The 20492-nt window shown below is 52.2% G+C and overlaps 1 protein-coding gene across 1 annotated transcript in view; it reads left to right on the top strand.

The window, feature by feature from the left end:
• RBL2 (RB transcriptional corepressor like 2) overlaps positions 1–15180 on the top strand; it is a 166733-nt gene extending 151553 nt beyond the window's left edge. Inside the window, exons 21-22 of the mRNA XM_075325723.1 lie at positions 6470–6637; positions 14740–15180. Coding sequence (XP_075181838.1) covers positions 6470–6637; positions 14740–14919 — 348 coding nt within the window. The 3' untranslated portion in view covers positions 14920–15180. The remainder of the gene's footprint in view (positions 1–6469; positions 6638–14739) is intronic.
• Positions 15181–20492: the final 5312 nt, after the last annotated feature.

Raw genomic sequence — 20492 nt, 5'->3', positions numbered from 1 at the left:
CTGGATCCTGGGCTGCCTTTTACTGGATGACGGGTCCCACAGACATAGATTTTCCAGAGCCCAGGGCAGAGACCCAATTCCTCAGCCCCTCTTTGCAGGCTCTGAGTTGATACATTGCACCTGTGAGGCCAGACACAGCAGGCTGACTCTGCTATTTCCACTGCCTGGACTGAGGCAGTGTTAAGGTAAGATCCCCCTGACTGGTTTCCCAGACAAAGGGAGAAAGACGGTGCACGGAAGGCTCCCAGGACTGCTGAATTTACAGTCTTTATTCCCATCATAGCTGCGTGCTGGCTGGAGGAGGGGAAAGTCCCTTGCTGATTGCAGGGAATCCTGCAGAGATAATCTAATGGTGGCGGGGGGAGGGCTCCCAGGGCTCATAAACTCAGTGTTTATTCCCTCTAGCTGCCTGCTGGCTGGAGGAGGGGGAGTCCCTTGCTGATTGCAGGGACTCCTGCAGAGATAATCTTCTGGTAGCTGTGTGCTGACTGGAGGGAGGGGGAGAAAAACTGTCACAGAAGCTCCCTTCCCTCCGTTTTTTACTGCCGACAGCAGGGAGGCACACTGACTTCTTCTGGCGCTCTTTTAGCGCTAAGCCCCGCCCTCCCTGTGTGCCGCGATAAGCCCCACCCCTCCAGGAAAACACGCGAAGATCTCCACAGAGACTCCTTCCTGAGGACGCAGGGCCATTGGCTGATTCTGGTGAGGTACACCGAAGCAAATACAATCCTTGCTTCCCACTGCTTCACTTGTAGCTCTGCATATCATTGCTCCCCCCCTCCTGGCATACTCCCATTAGGAACATGCAGAACTCTAAGGGTACTAAGAATGCTAAGGCTCACATAGTCTATTATTCAGCCTGCACTGCCTGCCACGCTGAGCTACCACGTAAACACACCTCTCTCTCTGTGAGTCCTGTGCCCCTATAGCCCCCCAAACCCCCCCCCCCCCCCCGCCACCTCCGCCGCAACCGTCAGCCCAGAGCCTAGGGCTCCCAGCCCACCGGAATGGGCACAGTTTCTGTCCCAATCCATGGAAAAACTGTCACAGAACCTGGTGCTGGCTATGCAATGTCGTCCTCCACACCCTTCCTGGGCCCCTGGATGGAACGCAGCCTGACGATACCCCTATGGAGGATTCCTCTGAGGTAATCCGGGCCCATGCTGCACCGGTTGCAGGGATCAGGAAAAGAGCACACGGCCGGGTGTCTCAAGCACTCTCTCATGGCCCCCATGGCTCTCCCTCGGGAGCACACAGGGCAGGCTCTCCCACACGCTCCACGGCTTCTGAAGAGCTGGAGGAGGGAGAATGCTGTTTGTACTAGGATGATTCCTTGGTTTCACCCTCCCCAGATGATCAAACTGCAATAGACTCTCTTATAGCAGCAATCAACCAAACTCTGCATGTGGAGGATCCACCATCCACTACCACTGACCATGTGGTCTCCTTTAAGAGGGCAAGGAAACCCCAAAAGGTTTTCGCTGATCACCCAGAGTTTCAGGATATCCTCAAAAAGCAAAGGGAGAAGCCTGACAGGCGCTTCGGTAACCGTAAACTCATGGAGTCCCGGTACCCTTTTGCCTCACCTGCCCCTAAGGGCTGGGCCGATCCGCCCTCGGTCGACCCCCCCAACCCCTCCCGGTCCCCTGCCTTGCCACAAAAATGCTCCTGTCTTTACCCGATGGTTCCTCCATCAAGGACCCGACAGACAGGTGGAGCACCTCGCCCGCTCTGCCTTTGAGGCTGCGGGTTCCTCCCTCTCGCCCTCCTTTGCCTCTATGTGGGTCGCAAAGGAGATCTCAGTCTGGGCAGAATCCCTTAACACTTCGCTTGAGGAATCCCAGTTCCCTCATACCGTCACAGAGGTAACAGCTCAAATTGCCGCTGCGGCGGAGTACCTCATGCAGGCCTCCATTGATGCTGCTACCTGCGCAGCTTTTGCCGCCTCAAATACCATAACCATCCATAGAGCTCTCTGGCTCCGACAATGGCGAGCGGACTCTGCTTCCAAGAAGTCTCTCACGGGCCTTCCCTTTTTTCCAGACCGATTGTTTGGCGAACGTCTGGACAAGCTCATTTCTGACGCCACGGGAGGAAAAAAGTACCTCCCTTCCCCACCTGAAGCCCAGGACGACCTTCACCAGACGTCCACAGTCCTCTTTCCGCTCCTTTCGGAACTCATTTGGTTGGTCGACATCCCGCTCTGTCCCCGCCACTAGCCGCGGACTACGCAGGGACGGACCTTCTCAGCTCTCCCCGAAACACACTTCGTCATGGCAGCCTAGACCGAAACGGTCCAGGACTAGGGAGACTAGTCCATGACGTTTTTCCCCCACTCATGACTCCTTTGGCGCCCCGGAAGACACACTCATTGTAGGAGGTCGACTGCGGCTCTGTCAACACATCTGGGCTGCCGCCTCAGACGACAAATGGGTGCAAGACCTTGTGTCTTCCGGTTACCACATAGAATTTCGGACCAGACCCCCGAGTCGGTTCCTTCTCTCAAACCCCCCCCAAAGACTCAAACGACGCAAGGCCTTTTTCCTCAGCAATCCACTCGCTCCAAACAGCAGGAGTGATAATACCCGTCCCGGACGACGAGAAGTTCAGGGGTTTTTATTCCAACCTCTTTGTGGTCCCCAAAAAGGATGGGTCAGTTCAACCCATCCTGGACCTCAAACACCTGAACAAACATGTGCACGTACGGAGATTCAGAATGGAGTCCCTAAGGTCCATTATTGCATCCATGGTCGAAGGGGAATTCCTCGCCTCCATAGATATCAAGGACGCGTACCTGCACATACCCATCGCTCCAGATCACCAAAAGTTCCTCCGCTTCGCAGTTCAGGACTCACATTTTCAATTCGTAGCCCTACCCTTCAGCCTTGCCACCGCACCAAGGGTCTTCACCAAAGTCAAGGCGGCCACAATGAGCGTCCTTCACGCCAGGGGAGTAGTCGTTCTCCCTTACTTGGACGACTTCCTCATCAAGGCCACCTCCTTACGCGACTGCTCAACCAGCGTACAGATCACCGTGGACACCCTATCCCGCTTAGGGTGGCTACTGAATCTAGACAAATCATCCCAGGTCCCAGCACAATCCATCACCTTCCTGGGCATGTTCCTGGACACCCGTCGGGGCTTGAGCTGTCTCCCTCAGGACAAGGCGATCGCTCTTCGACAAGCGGTACGCTGCATTCTACGTCCTCCGTCTCGCTCCATTCGATTCAGCATGAAGGTGCTCGGCAGGATGGTGACGGCTATGGAGGCAGTACCTTTTTGCTCAACTGCACCTCCGCCCACTGCAGCTAGCCCTTCTAGCTGTCTGGGACAAGAGCCCCTTCTCCCTGGACAAACATCTTAACCTAAGGCCTTCAGTCAGGTATGCACTCCGCTGGTGGCTTCGGTCCTCATCCCTATCGAAGGGGAGATCTTTTCTCCCAGTGAACTGGCTGGTCCTGACCACGGACTCCAGCCTCCTAGGCTGGGGAGCAGTGTACCGGCACCACACTGCTCAAGGACGGTGGACGCCCCAGGAGTGTTCCCTACCCATAAACATCCTGGAAATCCGCCCGATTTTCCTCGCGCTCAGGGCGTTCTGCCCTCTGCTAGCGGGTCGTCAGATTTGAGTCCAATCGGACAATGCGACAGTTGTAGCCTATACCAATCCGCAGGGGGGCACCCGCAGCGAAGCGGCTTATCTCGAGGCCCACAAGATCCTCGCTGGGCCGAATCGACTGGGTCAGTGATATCAGCGGTACACATACCGGGGGTAGAGTACTGGGCAGCAGACTTTCTAAGTCGCCAAGGCCTGGCCGCCGGAGAATGGTTTCTCCACCCAGAAGTGTTTCTACACATCTGCACTCGCTGGGGCACACCAGACGTGGATCTAATGGCCTCAAGGTTGAACGCAAAGGTACCCGTGTTCATAGCCAGGTCACGCGACCCGCAGCCCATCGGCGCAGATGCCCTAGTCTGCTCCTGGCACCACTTCCGCCTGCCTTACATATTTCCACCTCTACCCCTGCTGCTGTGGGTAATCAGGAAGATCAAGGCAGAGGGAGTCCCGGTGACACTGATAGCACCGGACTGGCCCTGGTGTGCCTGGTACGCCGAATTAGTACAAATGCTCGCAGACGTACCGTGGCGCCTTCCAGACATCCCAGACTTGCTGACCCAAGGGCCCATTTCCCATCCGAACTCCAGAGCCCTGAAGCTGACGGCATGGTCATTGAGACCTGGGTATTAACAAGAGCGGGGTTCTCCCCCGCGGTTATCTCCACCATGATTAGCGCCCGAAAGCCTGCTTCATCCCGCATTTACCACCGTACGTGGAAAATCTTCTTTTCATGGTGCAGGGAAACTAACGTCCAGCCTATGCCTCTGGCCATCCCCAAAATTCTCGACTTTCTGCAGTCTGGCTTGCAAGCGGGGTTGGCTCTCAGTTCCCTTAAGGGGAGGTCTCAGTGCTCTCAATCTTCTACCAATGCCGCCTGGCTCAAAAACCGCAAGTCAAGACCTTCCTCCAGGGCGTTTCCCATCTAGTTCCCCCGCACAAACGGCCGCTGGACCCATGGGACCTCAATCTCGTTCTGCACGGTCTCCAGAGGTCTCCCTTTTGAACCTCTCAAGGAATCCTCCTTTGCTCTTCCGTCCTGGAAGGTAACATTCCTGGTGGCAATTACATCCATCAGACGGGTTTTGGAGCTGGCAGCACTCTCTTGCCGCGAGCCTTTTCTGTTCTTTCATTAGGACAAAGTGGTTCTGCGCCCCCTTCCGGATTTTCTTCCAAAGGTTCCTACCCCGTTTCATTTGAACGAGGACATTGTTCTGCGTTCTTTTTGTCCACACCCAGTTCATAGGGTGGAAAGGTCTCTGCATTCGTTAAACCTCGTCAGAGCTCTCAGATATTACATATCCAGGACAGCCCCCTTTAGGAAAACGGACTCTTTGTTCGTCATTCCTGAGGGGCCTAAGAAGGGACATGCAGCTTCAAAGGCAACTCTGGCTCGCTGGATTCGCTCTGCGATCCAGGAAGTCTACCGCTTGCAACTCAAGCCCATTCCTAGTGGGCTGCGGGCTCATGCCACGCAAGCTGTTGGCGCTTCGTGGCCCATTCGGCATCAGGCTTCAATGGAACAGGTGTGTAAGGCTGCGACCTGGTCTAGCCTACATACTTTTTCAAAGCATTACAGAGTCCATACCCAGGTTTCAGCTGAGGCAAATCTGGGTAGGAAAATTCTGCAAACGGCAGTAGAGCACCTCTCTCAGTAGGCGTTCCAGGCTGTCTGGGTCTGGTTCCTAGTCCTTGGGTTGTGTTGTCGTCTTTTCTTTTTCCCACCCATGGACTGCTTTAGGACATCCCATGATCCTGTGTCCCCCAATGAGGCGTCGGAGAAAAACGGATTTTTGTGTACTCACCGTAAAATCGTTTTCTCTTAGCCATCATTGGGGGACACAGCACCCACCCTGTTGCCCTGTTGGGCCTTGGTTCTCTCAGTACCTTATTTGGTTATGACTCTTTTTTTTTTCTTATGTTTCTCCGTTGAGATAAGTTTTTACTATTTTTATTTTTTTCTCCTACTGCTTGTGTACTAAAACTGAGGTTGCCTGGCCCGGCCAGGGGGTGTATACTGCAGAGAAGGAGCTAATGCTTTTTGCATCTACTTAGTGTCCTCCTATGGATAGGAAGCATAACACCCATGGTCCTGTGTCCCCCAATGATGGCTAAGAGAAAACGATTTTACGGTGAGTACACAAAAATCCCTTTTTTTTTTTGGCATTTTCAACCTTGTTAACCTTTTAAAGGAGTTGTGCACTACTTGTGCAACTCCTTCTTCAGTTATTTCCTAGCACAATGTTATGAAAGGGGTCTCCTGCAGTGCTTGTGATACTCAACTGGGCTTCACTGGGAAAATGACTCTTGCTCCTGATGACACATGGTATAGGGAGGAGTTTGTCAGGAGCGTTGATGACTTTAGCGGAGGTTGTCAGGGGCATTCATGTTTCCAGCGGAGCGTGGACGTTGTCAGGAGTGTTGATATCTCCAGCAAAGGGTGAGTGTTGATGTTTCCAGTCCAGTAGAGGGCGAGGTTGTCAGGAGAGTTGATGTCTCCAGCAGAGGTTGTCAGGGGTGTTGAGGTCTCCAGTGGAGGTTGTCAGGAATGTTGATGTCTCTAGTGGAGGTTGTCAGGAGTGTTGATGTCTCCAGCAGAGAGTGGAGGTTGTCAGGAGTGTTGATGTCTCAAGCAGAGAGCGAAGTTGTCAGGAGTGTTATCTCTCTGGTAGCAGCTATATCTGGTTGAGGAACATGATAGATTCCTCATCTTCTTACTGATAATGTTTTATTTGGTTAAAGTGACAGATGAATTGTATCTCCTTTTAGGATGGCCCATTCACCCCCATATTCTGACTATTTTGCTGCTTCCAGTCCTGTTCAGCTCTTCACTCTGCCCGTTTTGTCTCACAGAATGAAGCGACCCCGGTCTCTCCTTATCCTTCCATGCGGATCTTGTCTCCTCGCCGGGTGCAGTTGTCTCACAGTCACCCGCTCTACATCTCCCCTCACAATGAGGATACTCCTGCGCTGTCCCCGAAGGAGAAGCTCTTATATTATTTTAACCTCAGTCCTGCAAAGGTAAGTGGGATACACACACTGTTAGATGCAAGTATGTACATAAAGACCCCTGCACTTCTGTCTGCTCAGATAAGAGGTACAATGGGTGTTCCCATGTCATCCATCAAAAACGGGGCCGTACCCCGCACTCAACAGCTTCCACGATCCCGGGCTTCTCTGGCCGTCGCATATAGACTAGTCTTTTCACGGCTGAGATAGGAATGCTTGCCCGTTCTGTAGAGAAATGTTATATATCAGTCAAGGTGTTAGAGGCCACTTACTGAGCAAAACTGTATAAGATGGTTACAAATTCTGCATTTAAACAGTAACCGTCATTTTAAAATTTGGGCAGTGATCAGGGGTATAGGCTGTGTAACTCCGCCCACACTACTGATTGGCAGTTTTCTGTGTACACTGTACATTGTAGAGCAAGTTGCCAATCAGCAGTGGGGGCAGGGTTACACTGGTTAGCTGCATTGGTCTGCATGTGAGACCTAGTCCAGCAGTGATAATCTCCTGTTGATAAAGCACTGATTTTATTGATACTACAGAAAGTTAGTACTTGTCACATCCTTAGAATTGGGCTCTCTGCCCCTACATCATGCTGCTCTCAACTTACATAGCAAAAGTATTTTGACAGATTCTCTTTAGACCTGGGGTGTCAAAATAATTTTGGGGGCCACATTCTTTGCAGGACAAAATTACATCATTAGTAATACCATTTTTTTTCTCTCTACACTTTTGGATCGCTGCTTTTGAACATTTTTTCTTGTTTGTTATAACACATGGGCACTTTTTTGTTTATATATAAAAAAGCACTTGGTAAAAAAGTCATGCTTTTTATATTTATATATATATATATATATATATATATATATATATATATATATATATATATATATATATATATATATATATATATATATATATATATATTATTATATATTTTCACATTTTATCCCCTTTTTTTTTTTTTTTTTAGGTAATATTGTTTTACAATTAGTACCATATAGTAATTTTGGCCAACTGCTTCTAGTAATGTGCCCATCCTTCTCCTCTTGTACTAATGTGCCCATATGTGTCCCCTTGTATTAATGTGCCCTTCCTGGTCCACATCCTGTAGTAATGTGCCACTCCTTGTCCCCTTGAAGTAAGGTGCCCATTCTTGTTCCCATCCTGTAGTAATGTGCCCACCTTTGTCTCCATCGCAAAGTAATGTGCCCATTCTGTAGTTATGTGCACATCTTGGTTCCTATCCTGTGGTAATGTGCCCAATTCTGATCCACATCCTATAGTAATGTGCCCTTCATTGTCCCCTTTTACTAATGTGCACATGCTGGTCCTCTTCTTGTAGTAATGTCCTTTTCTTCGGCGCTCCATTGGGAGACCCAGACGATTGGGTGTATAGCTACTGCCTCCGGAGGCCACACAAAGCATTACACTAAAAAGTGTAAGGCCCCTCCCCTTCTGGCTATACACCCCCCGTGGGATCACGGGCTTGCTCAGTTTTCAAGCTTTGTGCGAAGGAGGTCAGACATCCACGCATAGCTCCACTGTTTTTAGTCAGCAGCAGCTGCTGACTATGTCGGATGGAAGAAAAGTGGGCCCATATGGGGCCCCCAGCATGCTCCCTTCTCACCCCACTTTTGTCGGGTGTTTGTTAAGGTTGAGGTACCCATTGCGGGTACGGAGGCTGGAGCCCACATGCTGTTTTCCTTCCCCATCCCCCCTCAGGGCTCTGGGTGAAGTGGGATCTTACAGGTCTCCAGGCACTGAGACCGGGCTCCATCCACAGACCCAGAGAACCTGCTGGATATGGAGCTGAGTATCGTCAGGGACAGGGCCCTGCTACATTAAGGTACTCTGTGTCCCCGTACACATCGCGCACACACACACCAGCATTGCTGGGAGTGCTAGTGCGCCGGGGACAACAGCGCGGAGCGCTCGTGCTATTATTCACGGCAGCTTTGCTGTGTGAATTTATGTATTGGGAACTGCCGCGCCGGGCCGCTGCTGGGTGTTTTTACACTGTGGCGCGGCTGGGACTTGTGGTGCGCCGGGGACTCCGCGCTGGCCGTGCACATAGGACGGCCGCGCTTATTACTCGAGTCCCCGGCTTTGCGGCCTAGTTTTCGTTTCGTTCCCGCCCCCAGCCCTGCCAGTCAGGGGAGAGGCGGGACGCTGTACAGAAAGTCAGCGCCGAGGGCTGGAGTCTGCTTTGCATTCTCCAGCCCCCTTCACTGGACACAGTGGGACGCCGGTTTCCCGCTCTTGGCCTGGGGCACGCCCACGGCCCGCCCCTCGTCACACGAGCTGGAGAAGGACGCCGGCAGCCATTCCTGCAGTCCGAGCTGGAGAACGGAGACAAGCTCTGGGCAACCAGGCACAGGACTCTGGCGACCACACACCCGCCTATAGGCGGGCGGTAAGCAGCACCTGAAGTGCTGACCCCACTAAATACCGTTGTGTCCATTTGTATTTTATGCTTACACTGCACTGTAGGTCGCTATTTTTGGCTATATGCCCTCTTAGATGGCGAGACAACAGCAGCAAAAAAGCAAGGGTGCTAAGGCACAGGCTTTCTATGCTGCTTGTATTGCATGTGCTGAAGTGTTCATTTGTACTTATGCTTGTATGCTATACATTGCACTGTACGGTCGCTATTCTTGGCTATATTCTCCTAGAATGGCTAGACTACAGCAGCAAAAAAGCAAAGGTGCTAAGGCACAGTTTTTCTAGGCTGCTTGTATTGCATGTGCTGAAGTGTTCAGTTGTACTTACGCTTGTATGCTATACATTGCACTGTACGGTCGCTATTCTTGGCGATATTCTCCTAGATGGTTAGTCTACAGCAGCAAAAAAGCAAGGGTGCCAAGGCACAGGCTTTCTAAGCTGCTCATATTGCATGTGCTGAAGTGCTCATTTGTACTTTATGCTTGTATGCTATACATTGCACTGTACGGTCGCTATTCTTGGCTATATGCTCCTAGATGGCTAGACTACAGCAGCAAAAAAGCAACACAGGCTTTCTATGCTGCTTTTACTGCATGTGATACTGTTCCACCGGCAGGTTCCACTGACCCCCGTTGTGTGCAATGCTCCCCTGTAGCACTTGGTCAGCCGGGGTCTCTACTAGAGGTGGCCAAAGGAACCACCTGTGAACCCTGTCCATGGACAGGGACGGTGTTGCAGTTTCGGCTGATAGATTGTCATGGGATAGTGACTTGCAGTCCAGACAGGCCATGGGCAATCTTGATCATTGCTCCCTGGCCACCCTCATTTGGAACAAAATCAGTGCTCCGGGGGGGTCCCAGGCATTCCAGAGTGAAGGCTCTGACACGGACGACAGTCCCAGACAGCCTAAGCGAGCTCGCTGGGAGCGGCACTCGGCCTCATCACTAGTCAGGGTCACAGCAGAGGACTCTCTGTATGATGAGGCAGACGTAGCTGATCAGGACTTTGATCCTGACACCGCTCTCAATCCGGATACACCGGATGGTGACGCCATGGTGAATGATCTTATAGCGTCCAGCAATGGCATGTTGGATATCTCTCCCCCAGCTCCTTCAGTGGAGGAGTCAGCTTCCCAGCAGGAGAAATCCCATTTCAGTATCTCAAGCGTACATTGAGTACTTTTCTGGCCACGCTGACTTCAGAGAAGCAGCTCAGAATCACCACGCTTACCAGATAAGCGTTTCTCCAAATGTATTAAGGATACATGTTATCCCTTTCCCCCTGACGTGGTCAGGCGCTGGACCCAGGGTCCAAAGGTGGATCCCCCAATCTCCAGGCTTGCGGCTAGATCCATAGTTGCAGTGGAGATGGGACTTCACTTAAAGATGCCATTGACAGACAGATGGACCTCTGGTTGAAATCTGTCTATGAAGCTATCGGCGTGTCGGTTGCTCCGGCATTCGCAGCCGTATGGGCACTCTAAGCTATGTCAGCTGGTCTTGCGCAGCTGGTCTTGAGCACAGGTACATCTGTGCCGCAGGTAGCGTCCTTATCCTCGCAATGTCTGCATTGCGACTTACCCTATTAATGCTGTCCGAGAGAGACAGTCGAGGTTTCGGTCCTTCCCAGGCTCGGGCAGGTCCAAATTGTCATAGTCCAAAAGGGCTCAAAAGGCTCAGAGGGGCTCAGATTCCAGGCGGGCTCAATCACGCCCAAGGAAGGCAGCCAGAGGAACCGCTTCCAAGGCGGTCTCCTCATGACTTTAAGCTCTCTCTCTCCGCATCCGCGGTTGGTGGCAGACTCTCTCGCCTTGGCGACATTTAGCTGCCACAGGTCACAGACCGGTGGGTGAGAGACATTGTGTCTCACGTGTACAGGATAGAGTTCTGTTCTCGGCCTCCGGCTCGATTCTTCAGAACTTCCCCACCTACCCACCGAGCCGATGCTCTTCTGCAGGCAGAAGGAGTGGTAATTCCTGTTCCTCTTCAGGAACAAGACACGGTTTTTCCTCCAATCTGATTGTGGGGGACCTAAAACTGCTCAACAAGCACGTGAAGGCCAGGCGGTTCCGGATGGCATCCCTCCGCTCCGTCATTGCCTCAATGTCTCAAGGAGATTTCCTAGCATCAATAGACATCAGGATGCTTATCTCCACGTGCCGATTGCTCCAGAGCACCAACGTTTGCTACGTTTCGTTATTGAAGACGAGCATCTTCAGTTCGTAACCCTGCCCTTCGGTCTGGCGACAGCCCTACGGGTTTTCACCAAGTTCAGGGCAGCAGTGGGAGCAGTCCTGCACTCTCAGGGTCACTCGGTGATCCTTCCTTGGACGGTCGACTTGTCAAGGCACCCTCTCAAGAGGCATGCCAACACAGCCTGAGCGTAGCGCTGGAGACTCTCCAGAGTTTCGGGTGGATCATCAACTTCTCAAGGTTAAATCTGACACCGACCCAATCGCTGACATATCTGGGCATGGAGTGTCACGCTCCCTCAGCGATAGTGAAGCTTCCGCTGGACAAACAGCGTTCACTACAGACGGGGGTGCAGTCTCTCCTTCACGGCCAGTCACACCCCTTAACACGCCTCATGCAGAGGCAGTCACTTTCGCGCAGTTTCATCTGCGTCCACTCCAATGTGGCATTCTTTGCCAATGGGATGGGAAGTCGACGTCCCTAGAAGGAACGTCCCCCTTCTCAGACGGTCAAGGACTCTCTTCAGAGGAGTCCATCCTTCAAATCAATGTGCTGGAAATCTGGGCAGTGTATCTTGCCCTGCAAGCCTTCCAGCCGTGGCTGGAAAGCACACACATCCGAATTCAGTCGGACAACTCCACAGCGGTGGCATACATCTACCACCAAGGCGGAACACGCAGTCGGCAAGCCTCCCAGGAAGTCCGGCGGAGTCTGATGGGGGTGGAAGACAGAGCATCCACCATATCCGCAGTTCACATCCCGGGCGCAGAAAACTGGGAAGCAGACTTCCTCAGTTGCCAGGGTATGGACGCAGGGGAAGGGTATCTTCACCCGGACGGTTTTCAGGAAATCTGTCAACGCTGGGGGATGCTGAACGTCGACCTAATAGCGTCTCGGCACAACAACAAGGTTCCGATTTTCATGGCGCGGTATCACGATCAAAGAGCTCTGGCGGCAGACGCCTTAGTTCAGGTTTGGTCGCAGTTCCAGCTACCTATGTGTTTCCCCCTCTGACACTGCTGCCCAGAGGGCTACGCAACATCAGGTCCGTTTGCCGCCGCGCCATCCTCATCGCCACAGACTGGCCGAGGAGGTCGTAGTCCCCGGATCTGTGGCATCTCACGGTCTGCCAACCGTGGGCACTACCAGCCCGGCCAGACTTACTGTCCCAAGGGCCGTTTTTTCCATCTGAATTCTACGGCCCTGAACCTGACGGTATGGCCTTTGAGTCCTGAATCCTAGCGTCTTCAGGATTATCTCAGGACGTCATTGCCACCATGAGACAGACTAGAAAACCGACGTCTGCCAAGATCTACCACAGGATGTGGAGGATATTCTTCTCTTAATGCTCTGCTCAGGGAGTGTCTCCCTGCCCATTTGCATTCCCTACTTTTCCTTCCTTCCTGCAATCTGGTTTGGAAAAAGGTTGTCACTCGGCTCCCTTAAAGGACAAGTCTCAGCGCTATCTGTATTCTTCAGAAGCGCCTAGCACCACTTCCTCAGGTACACGCGTTCCTGCAGGAGGTTTGTCACATTGTCCCTCTGTACAAACGGCCGTTGGACCCATGGGATCTGAACAGGGTACTAATTGCTCTCCAGAAGCCGCCCTTCGAGCCTCTGAGAGATGTTTCACTCTCTCGACTTTCCCAGAAAGAGGCCTTTCTGGTAGCGGTCACGTCTCTTAGGAGAGTGTCCGAGCTAGCAGCGCTGTCATCCAAAAGCTTCCTTCCTGGTGTTTCACCAAGGCAAGGCAGTGCTGCGCCCGATTCCGGAGTTCTCCCTAAGGTGGTATCCCCCTTTCATCTCAATCAGGATATCTCCTTACCTTCCTTTTGCCTCATCCATTTCATCAATATGAAATGGATTTGCATTTGTTGGATCTGGTGAGAGCACTCAGAATCTACATTTCCCGCACGGCGCCTCTGCGCCGCTCGGATGCACTCTCTGTGCTTGTCGCTAATCAGCGTAAAGAGTCGCAGGCTTCCAAATCCACCCTGGCTCGATGGATCAAGGAACCAATTCTTGAAGCCTACTGTTCTGCTGGGCTTCCGGTTCCATCAGGGCTGAAAGCCCATTCTACCAGAGCCGTGGGTGCGCCCTAGGCATTACGGCACCAGGCTACGGCTCAGCAGGTGTGCCAGGCAGCTACCTGGTCGAGTCTGCACACTTTCACCAAGCATTGTCAGGTGCATACCTACGCTTAGGCGGATGCCAGCTTAGGTAGAAGAGTCCTGCAGGCGGCGGTTGCCTCCTTGTAGGGAAGGGCTGTTTTACAGCTCTAACATGAGGTATTAATTTACCCACCCAGGGACTGCTTTTGGACGTCCCAATCGTCTGGGTCTCCCAATGGAGCGCCGAAGAAGAAGGGAATTTTGTTACTTACCGTAAATTCCTTTTCTTCTAGCTCCAATTGGGAGACCCAGCACCCGCCCTGTTTCCTTCGGGATTTTTGGTTGTTCGGGTACACATGTTGTTCATGTTGAACGGTTTTCAGTTCTCCGATGTTACTTCGGATTGAATTTGTTTAAACCAGTTATTGGCTTTCCTCCTTCTTGCTTTAGCACTAAAACTGAGCAAGCCCGTGATCCCACGGGGGGTGTATAGCCAGAAGGGGAGGGGCCTTACACTTTTTAGTGTAATGCTTTGTGTGGCCTCCGGAGGCAGTAGCTATACACCCAATCGTCTGGGTCTCCCAATTGGAGCTAGAAGAAAAGGAATTTACGGTAAGTAACAAAATTCCCTTCTTTTCCTGGTCCCCTTTTTGTAGAAATGTCCCCTTTACTAATCCTCTCATTTTAGCAATGTCTCATCCTGTAGGAATGTCCCCTATTGTGCCGTTCTACACACACAAACACACACAAACACACACAAACACACACAAACACACACAAACACACACAAACACACACACACACACACACACACACTCACAACAAAAATGATTCTTCTTACCTCTCCTCCATTCCATTGGTGTCCTGTTTCCTGCTTCTTGCAGCCCACAGGCTCGTGGTCCTTTGATGCAGGAGGCCACCGTGGTCAGTGCTTGCTTTCAGTTGAATGATTTGCCATCGCTGAGCAGAGACAAGCTCTCTACAGAGCTATTCCAGTAGCAGTCACCGGCCAATCAGAGGCCAGCAGCTGATGCACATGACATCAGCTGTTGGCCTCTGATTGGCTGGCAGCTGCAATTGGAGTAGCTGTGTAGAGAGCTTGTCTCTGCGTAGCATCGGCGAATCAGTCATCTGCCATAAAGCGCTGACTTGTAATGGCTGCGAACATCAAGGGGCCATGGGCTTGCGGGCCGCAAGAAGCAGCCTCGGGCATTGTGTTTGAGACCCCTACTTTAAACCAAATAACTAAATGTGTAAAACCAGTCACTTGATTAGTACAGACTGTTTAGAAAAAAAAATTCAGTTCTAAAGTTCTGTGTCCATAAAATGCTGCTCTATTAACTTTGTCATTGGCTTTAACCTATAGAAATTGCAAGATATCAACAGCATGATCAGAACAGGGGAGACGCCAACCAAGAAAAGAGGGATCCTTTTGGAGGATGGAAATGAATCTCCAGCAAAGCGGATATGCCCAGAAAACCATAGCGCACTCTTCAGAAAACTTCAAGACGTGGCCAATGACAGAGGCGCTTTCTGTACAACCTAAATGCTTGGACTTGTACCGGCTTCAGTATTTCATAGTTCTTAATATATATAATAATTCTGTAACCATATGTAAGTGGAGACCACAGGACTGTGACAAGAGAGCGCCATCCGTCCTGGAACATGTATAGCAGGAGATATAAGGGGGCGCATACTCTTATATATAGAAACGAAAAAATGTCCAATGAGAATCAATTAGCTTTCATGAGATACAACTACTTCTCAATGATACCCTAAGGCAAAAATACCTGGGTGTAACCATGAAAAAACGCTAGAAAATCATTAAAGTTTTATAGAATAAATTCAAAATATTTTTATTCAAACAAGGAAACGGCACAAAGGAGTCGGTAAAATGTCTATATAAAAATGCTCAGGTTCCAACACAGTTATTAGTTCGTCTATAAAGCTAGAGATAATACAGAATATATCATTATATACTGTAGAGAAATCAATGAATAACACAGAATAGTTCACTGGGTTCCAAAAACCGGGAATCTTGTCTAGTCATCTCTTAATCAAAGATCCAACATAGGATTTATATATCTTCGGATGCTGCCGTGCTTACAGTCATATGAAAAAGTTTGGGCACCCCTATTAATGTTAACCTTTTTTCTTTATAACAATTTGGGTTTTCTTTGTCGCTCCATTGGGAGACCCAGACAATTGGGTGTATAGCTACTGCCTCCGGAGGCCACACAAAGTATTACACTTTAAAAAGTGTAACCCCTCCCCTCTGCCTATACACCCCCCGTGCATCACGGGCCCACCAGTTTTTTAGCTTTGTGTTGAAGGAGGCACACATGCACACAATGCTCCACATTTTAGTCAGCAGCAGCTGCTGACTATTTCGGATGGAAGAAAAGAGGGCCCTTTACAGGGCCCCCGGCATGCTCCCTTCTCACCCCACTGAGTCGGCGGTGTTGTTAAGGTTGAGGTACCCATTGCGGGTACAGAGGCTGGAGCCCACATGCCGCTTTCCTTCCCCATCCCTTAGGGGCTCTGGGTGAAGTGGGATCCTATCCGGTCATCCAGGCACTGGGACCGGGCTCCCTCCGCAGCCCCTGGTGGTATCTGCCGGACAGGAGACTGAGTATCGTCAGGGACAAGGCCCTGCAACTACAGGTACTCTGTGTCCCCTTTGGGACGGTGCATGGAGCACCTGGGCCTCGGACGCTGCACCGCATGCAGTGTTGGTTTTTTGTACGGGACTATGCCTGCTGGCCGGCCGCGGTTTCTACTTTAGTCCCCGGCTTTTGCGGCCTAGTACATTAAACGCCCGCCCACAGGCCTGCCAGTCAGGGGCAAGGGCGGGACGGTCGGCGTGACGCCGACAGTGAGGGCTGGAGCACACATAGCTGTCCTCCTCCCCCCTCACTAATCCCTATGGGGCACCAGATTCCCGCACTTTTGTAAAGTCCGCCCACGGCTCCCTCCTCCCCTGTGAACGCCGACAGCCATGTTTTAACACATCCTGCCGGTGGAGGACGTCTGCTGCAGCTCTGGGAGACCCCAGGCTAGGAATCTGGTGGCCACACACCGCTGGAGCGGTTGGTAAGCCACACCGGTTACCGGTGCTGGTCCCCCTAGGGTGCTGAACTGTATATAGATACATTATATTGTATACTTTTCCGGTTCAGCTGTATGGTTAACTTGTGGCTATATACCCTCAGTGATCACGCTCCTGGGAGACAACAGCATGTCGTTCACAAGGAGCAAGGGGGCCAAGGCACAGGGTTATTTTGCTACCTGTACCTCTTGTGCGGCTCTGCTACCTGCAGGTTCCACCTATCCTCACTGTGAGCAATGCTCGGCCCCTGTCCCTCGGCCCGGGTAGATCCGCCGGCTCCCCCTGTCTAGATGGCAGGGACAGAGTTTGCTGTTTTAGCTGACAAACTCTGAGTCGCTTTCTCATTCCATGGCTCAGTCTATGGATAAATGGTCTGCTAAGTTTCTAGAGGTTTTGCAGTCCAGACCGGCCCTTACACAGGCCCCGGGCACTGCGGGATCACCCCCAGGCCCCTCTCGGTCTGCGACTAAGCGTGTTCCTGGTGTGGCCTCTAGTTATTGCGTGCAGGACTCCGGCACGGACCGTAGTCCCAGACCAGCTAAGCGGGCTCGCTTAGAATCTTCCCTGACTTCTTCACGCAGTTCGGGGTCTCAGCTTGAGGATTCTCTAGAGGAGGAAGCGGAGGTCGCAGCTCAGGACTCTGATCCTGACGTTGCGCTCAATCTGGATACACCTGAAGGGGACGCCATAGTAAATGATCTTATAGCATCCATCAACCAGGTGCTAGATCTGTCTCCCCCAACTCCGCCTACAGAGGATTCGGCTTCACAACAGGAGAAACACCAGTTTAGGTTTCCTAAACGTACACGGAGTGCTTTCTTTGATCACTCTAACTTTAGAGATGCTGTCCAGAAGCACAGGGCTTTCCCGGACAAGCTCTTTACTAAACGCCTTAATGACACACGTTACCCCTTCCCCGCTGACGTGGTTAAGGGTTGGGCTCAGTGTCCCAAGGTGGATCCTCCAGTCTCTAGACTGGTGGCTAGATCCGTAGTAGCAGTGGCTGACGGTGCATCGCTCAAGGATGCCACGGACAGGCAGATAGAGCTACTACTGAAATCCATCTATGAAGCCATAGGCGCATCTTTTCCCCCAGCCTTTGCAGCAGTGTGGGCACTCCAGGCTATCTCAGCTTGTCCGTCTGAGATTAATGCGGTCACCCGTACCGCTGCGCCACAAGTAACGTCTTTGACTTCTCAGGCGTCAGTATTTGCATCCTACGCCATGAATGCTGTCCTGGACTCGGCTAGCCGTACAGGGGTTGCATCAGCCAATTCTGTGGCAGTCCGCAGGGCCATGTGGCTACGCGAATGGAAGGCAGACTCTGCTTCCAAAAAGTTCTTGACCGGTTTGCCTTTTTCTGGCGACCGACTGTTTGGCGAGCGATTGGATAAAATTATTAAGCAATCCAAGGGAAAGGACTCTTCCTTACCCCAACCCAAACCAAACCGACCTCAGCAACGGAAAGTTCAAGCGAGGTTTCGGTCCTTTCGGCCCTCAGCCAGATCCCAACCCTCCTCGTCCAACAGACCACAGAAGAGCCAGAGGAACTCTTCTGCATGGCGGTCTAAGTCACGTCCTCTAAAGACCGCTGGAGGCACCGTCTCCAAGGCGGCCTCCTCATGACTTTCGGCCGCCCCAAACCGCATCCTCGGTCGGTGGCAGGCTCTCCCGCTTTTGCGACGCCTGGTGGCCACATGTCCAAGACCGATGAGTGAGGGACATTCTGTCTCACGGTTACAGGATAGAGTTCGGCTCTCGTCCTCCGACTCATTTTTTCAGGACATCTCCGCCCCCAGAGCGGACCGTTGCGCTTTTTCAGGCGGTGGACACTCTGAAAACAGAAGGAGTGGTGATCCCCGTTCCACTTCAGGAACGCGGTCGCGGTTTTTACTCCAATCTGTTCGTGGTGCCAAAAAAGGACGGCTCATTCCGTCCCGTTTTGGACCTAAAATTGCTCAACAGACATGTGACAACCAGGAGGTTTCGCATGGAATCCCTCCGATCTGTCATCGCTTCGATGTCCCAAGGAGACTTCCTAGCATCAATCGACATCAAAGATGCCTATCTCCATGTGCCGATCGCTCAAGAGCATCAACGCTTCCTGCGTTTCGCCATCGGGGACGAACACCTTCAGTTTGTGGCACTGCCTTTCGGCCTGGCGACAGCCCCACGGGTCTTCACCAAGGTCATGGCATCCGTCGTAGCGATCCTTCACTCTGAGGGCCACTCGGTGATCCCTTACCTAGACGATCTCCTAGTCAAGGCACCCTCACGGGTGGCTTGTCAACACAGTCTGACCGTTGCTCTGGAGACTCTCCAGAGGTTCGGGTGGATCATCAATTTTCCAAAGTCAAAATTGTCTCCGACCCAGTCACTGACGTCCCTCGGAATGGAGTTTCATACTCTCTCAGCGATGGTCAAGCTGCCGCTGGACAAACAGCGGTCGCTGCAGACAGGGGTGCGATCCCTTCTTCAGGGACAGTCGCACCCCTTGAGGCGCCTCATGCACTTCCTGGGGAAAATGGTGGCAGCAATGGAGGCAGTTCCATTTGCGCAATTTCATCTGCGTCCACTCCAATGGGACATTCTCCGCAAATGGGACAAGAGACCGACGTCCTTGGACAGGAACGTCTCTCTGTCTCTGGAAGCCAAGACCTCTCTTCAGTGGTGGCTTCTTCCCACTTCTCTGTCGAAAGGAAAATCCTTTCTGCCTCCATCCTGGGCTGTGGTCACGACGGACGCGAGCCTGTCAGGATGGGGAGCGGTTTTTCTCCACCACAAGGCTCAGGGAACCTGGACTCCGACAGAGTCTTCCCTTCAGATCAATGTTCTGGAGATAAGGGCAGTGTATCTAGCCCTCAAGGCGTTCCATCGGTGGCTGGAGGGCAGGCAGATCCGCATACAGTCGGACAACGCCACGGCGGTTGCGTACATCAACCACCAGGGCGGCACTCGCAGTCGTCAAGCCTTCCAAGAAGTCCGGCGGATTCTGCTGTGGGCGGAGGCCACAGCCTCCACCATCTCCGCGGTTCACATTCCGGGCGTAGAAAACTGGGAAGCAGACTTCCTCAGTCGCCAGGGCATGGACGCGGGGGAATGGTCTCTCCACCCGGACGTGTTTCAAGAGATCTGTTGCCGCTGGGGAACGCCGGACGTCGATCTCATGGCGTCTCGGCACAACAACAAGGTCCCGGCATTCATGGCACGGTCTCAGGACCACAGAGCTCTGGCGGCGGACGCCTTAGTTCAGGATTGGTCGCAGTTTCAACTGCCTTATGTATTCCCTCCTCTGGCAATGCTGCCCAGAGTGTTGCGCAAGATCAGGTCCGACTGCCGCCGCGCCATCCTCGTCGCTCCAGATTGGCCGAGGCGGTCGTGGTACCCGGATCTGTGGCATCTCACGGTGGGGCAACCGTGGGCGCTCCCAGACCGACCAGACTTGCTATCTCAAGGGCCATTTTTCCATCTGAATTCTGCGGCCCTCAACCTGACTGTGTGGCCATTGAGTCCTGGCTCTTAGCGGCCTCAGGGTTGTCTCATGATGTCATTGCCACTATGAGACAGGCCAGGAAGCCAACGTCAGCCAAGATCTATCACAGAACTTGGAGGATCTTCTTAGCCTGGTGCTCTGAGAGGGGGTTTATCCCCAGGCCGTTTGCCTTACCCAGGTTTCTTTCCTTCCTTCAATCGGGATTGGACAAGGGTTTGTCTCTCGGCTCTCTCAAAGGTCAAGTCTCGGCGCTTTCCGTGTTTTTTCAAAAGCGTCTAGCCAGGCTTCCGCATGTACGCACGTTCCTGCAGGGAGTTTGCCACATAGTCCCACCTTACAAGCGTCCGCTGGAACCCTGGGATCTCAACATGGTTCTACGGGCTCTTCAAAAACCACCTTTTGAGCCGCTGCGGGATGTCTCTCTATCACGTCTTTCGCAGAAGGTGGCATTTCTAGTGGCGGTTACTTCACTCCGTAGAGTGTCAGAGCTTGCAGCGCTGTCATGCAAAGGCCCTTT

This window comes from Anomaloglossus baeobatrachus, chromosome 10 (assembly GCF_048569485.1).
Source record: "Anomaloglossus baeobatrachus isolate aAnoBae1 chromosome 10, aAnoBae1.hap1, whole genome shotgun sequence".
Classification (NCBI taxonomy): Eukaryota; Metazoa; Chordata; class Amphibia; order Anura; family Aromobatidae; genus Anomaloglossus; species Anomaloglossus baeobatrachus.
The sequence above is the reverse complement of the archived record's forward strand: the minus strand, read 5'-3'. Positions and strand labels throughout refer to the sequence as shown.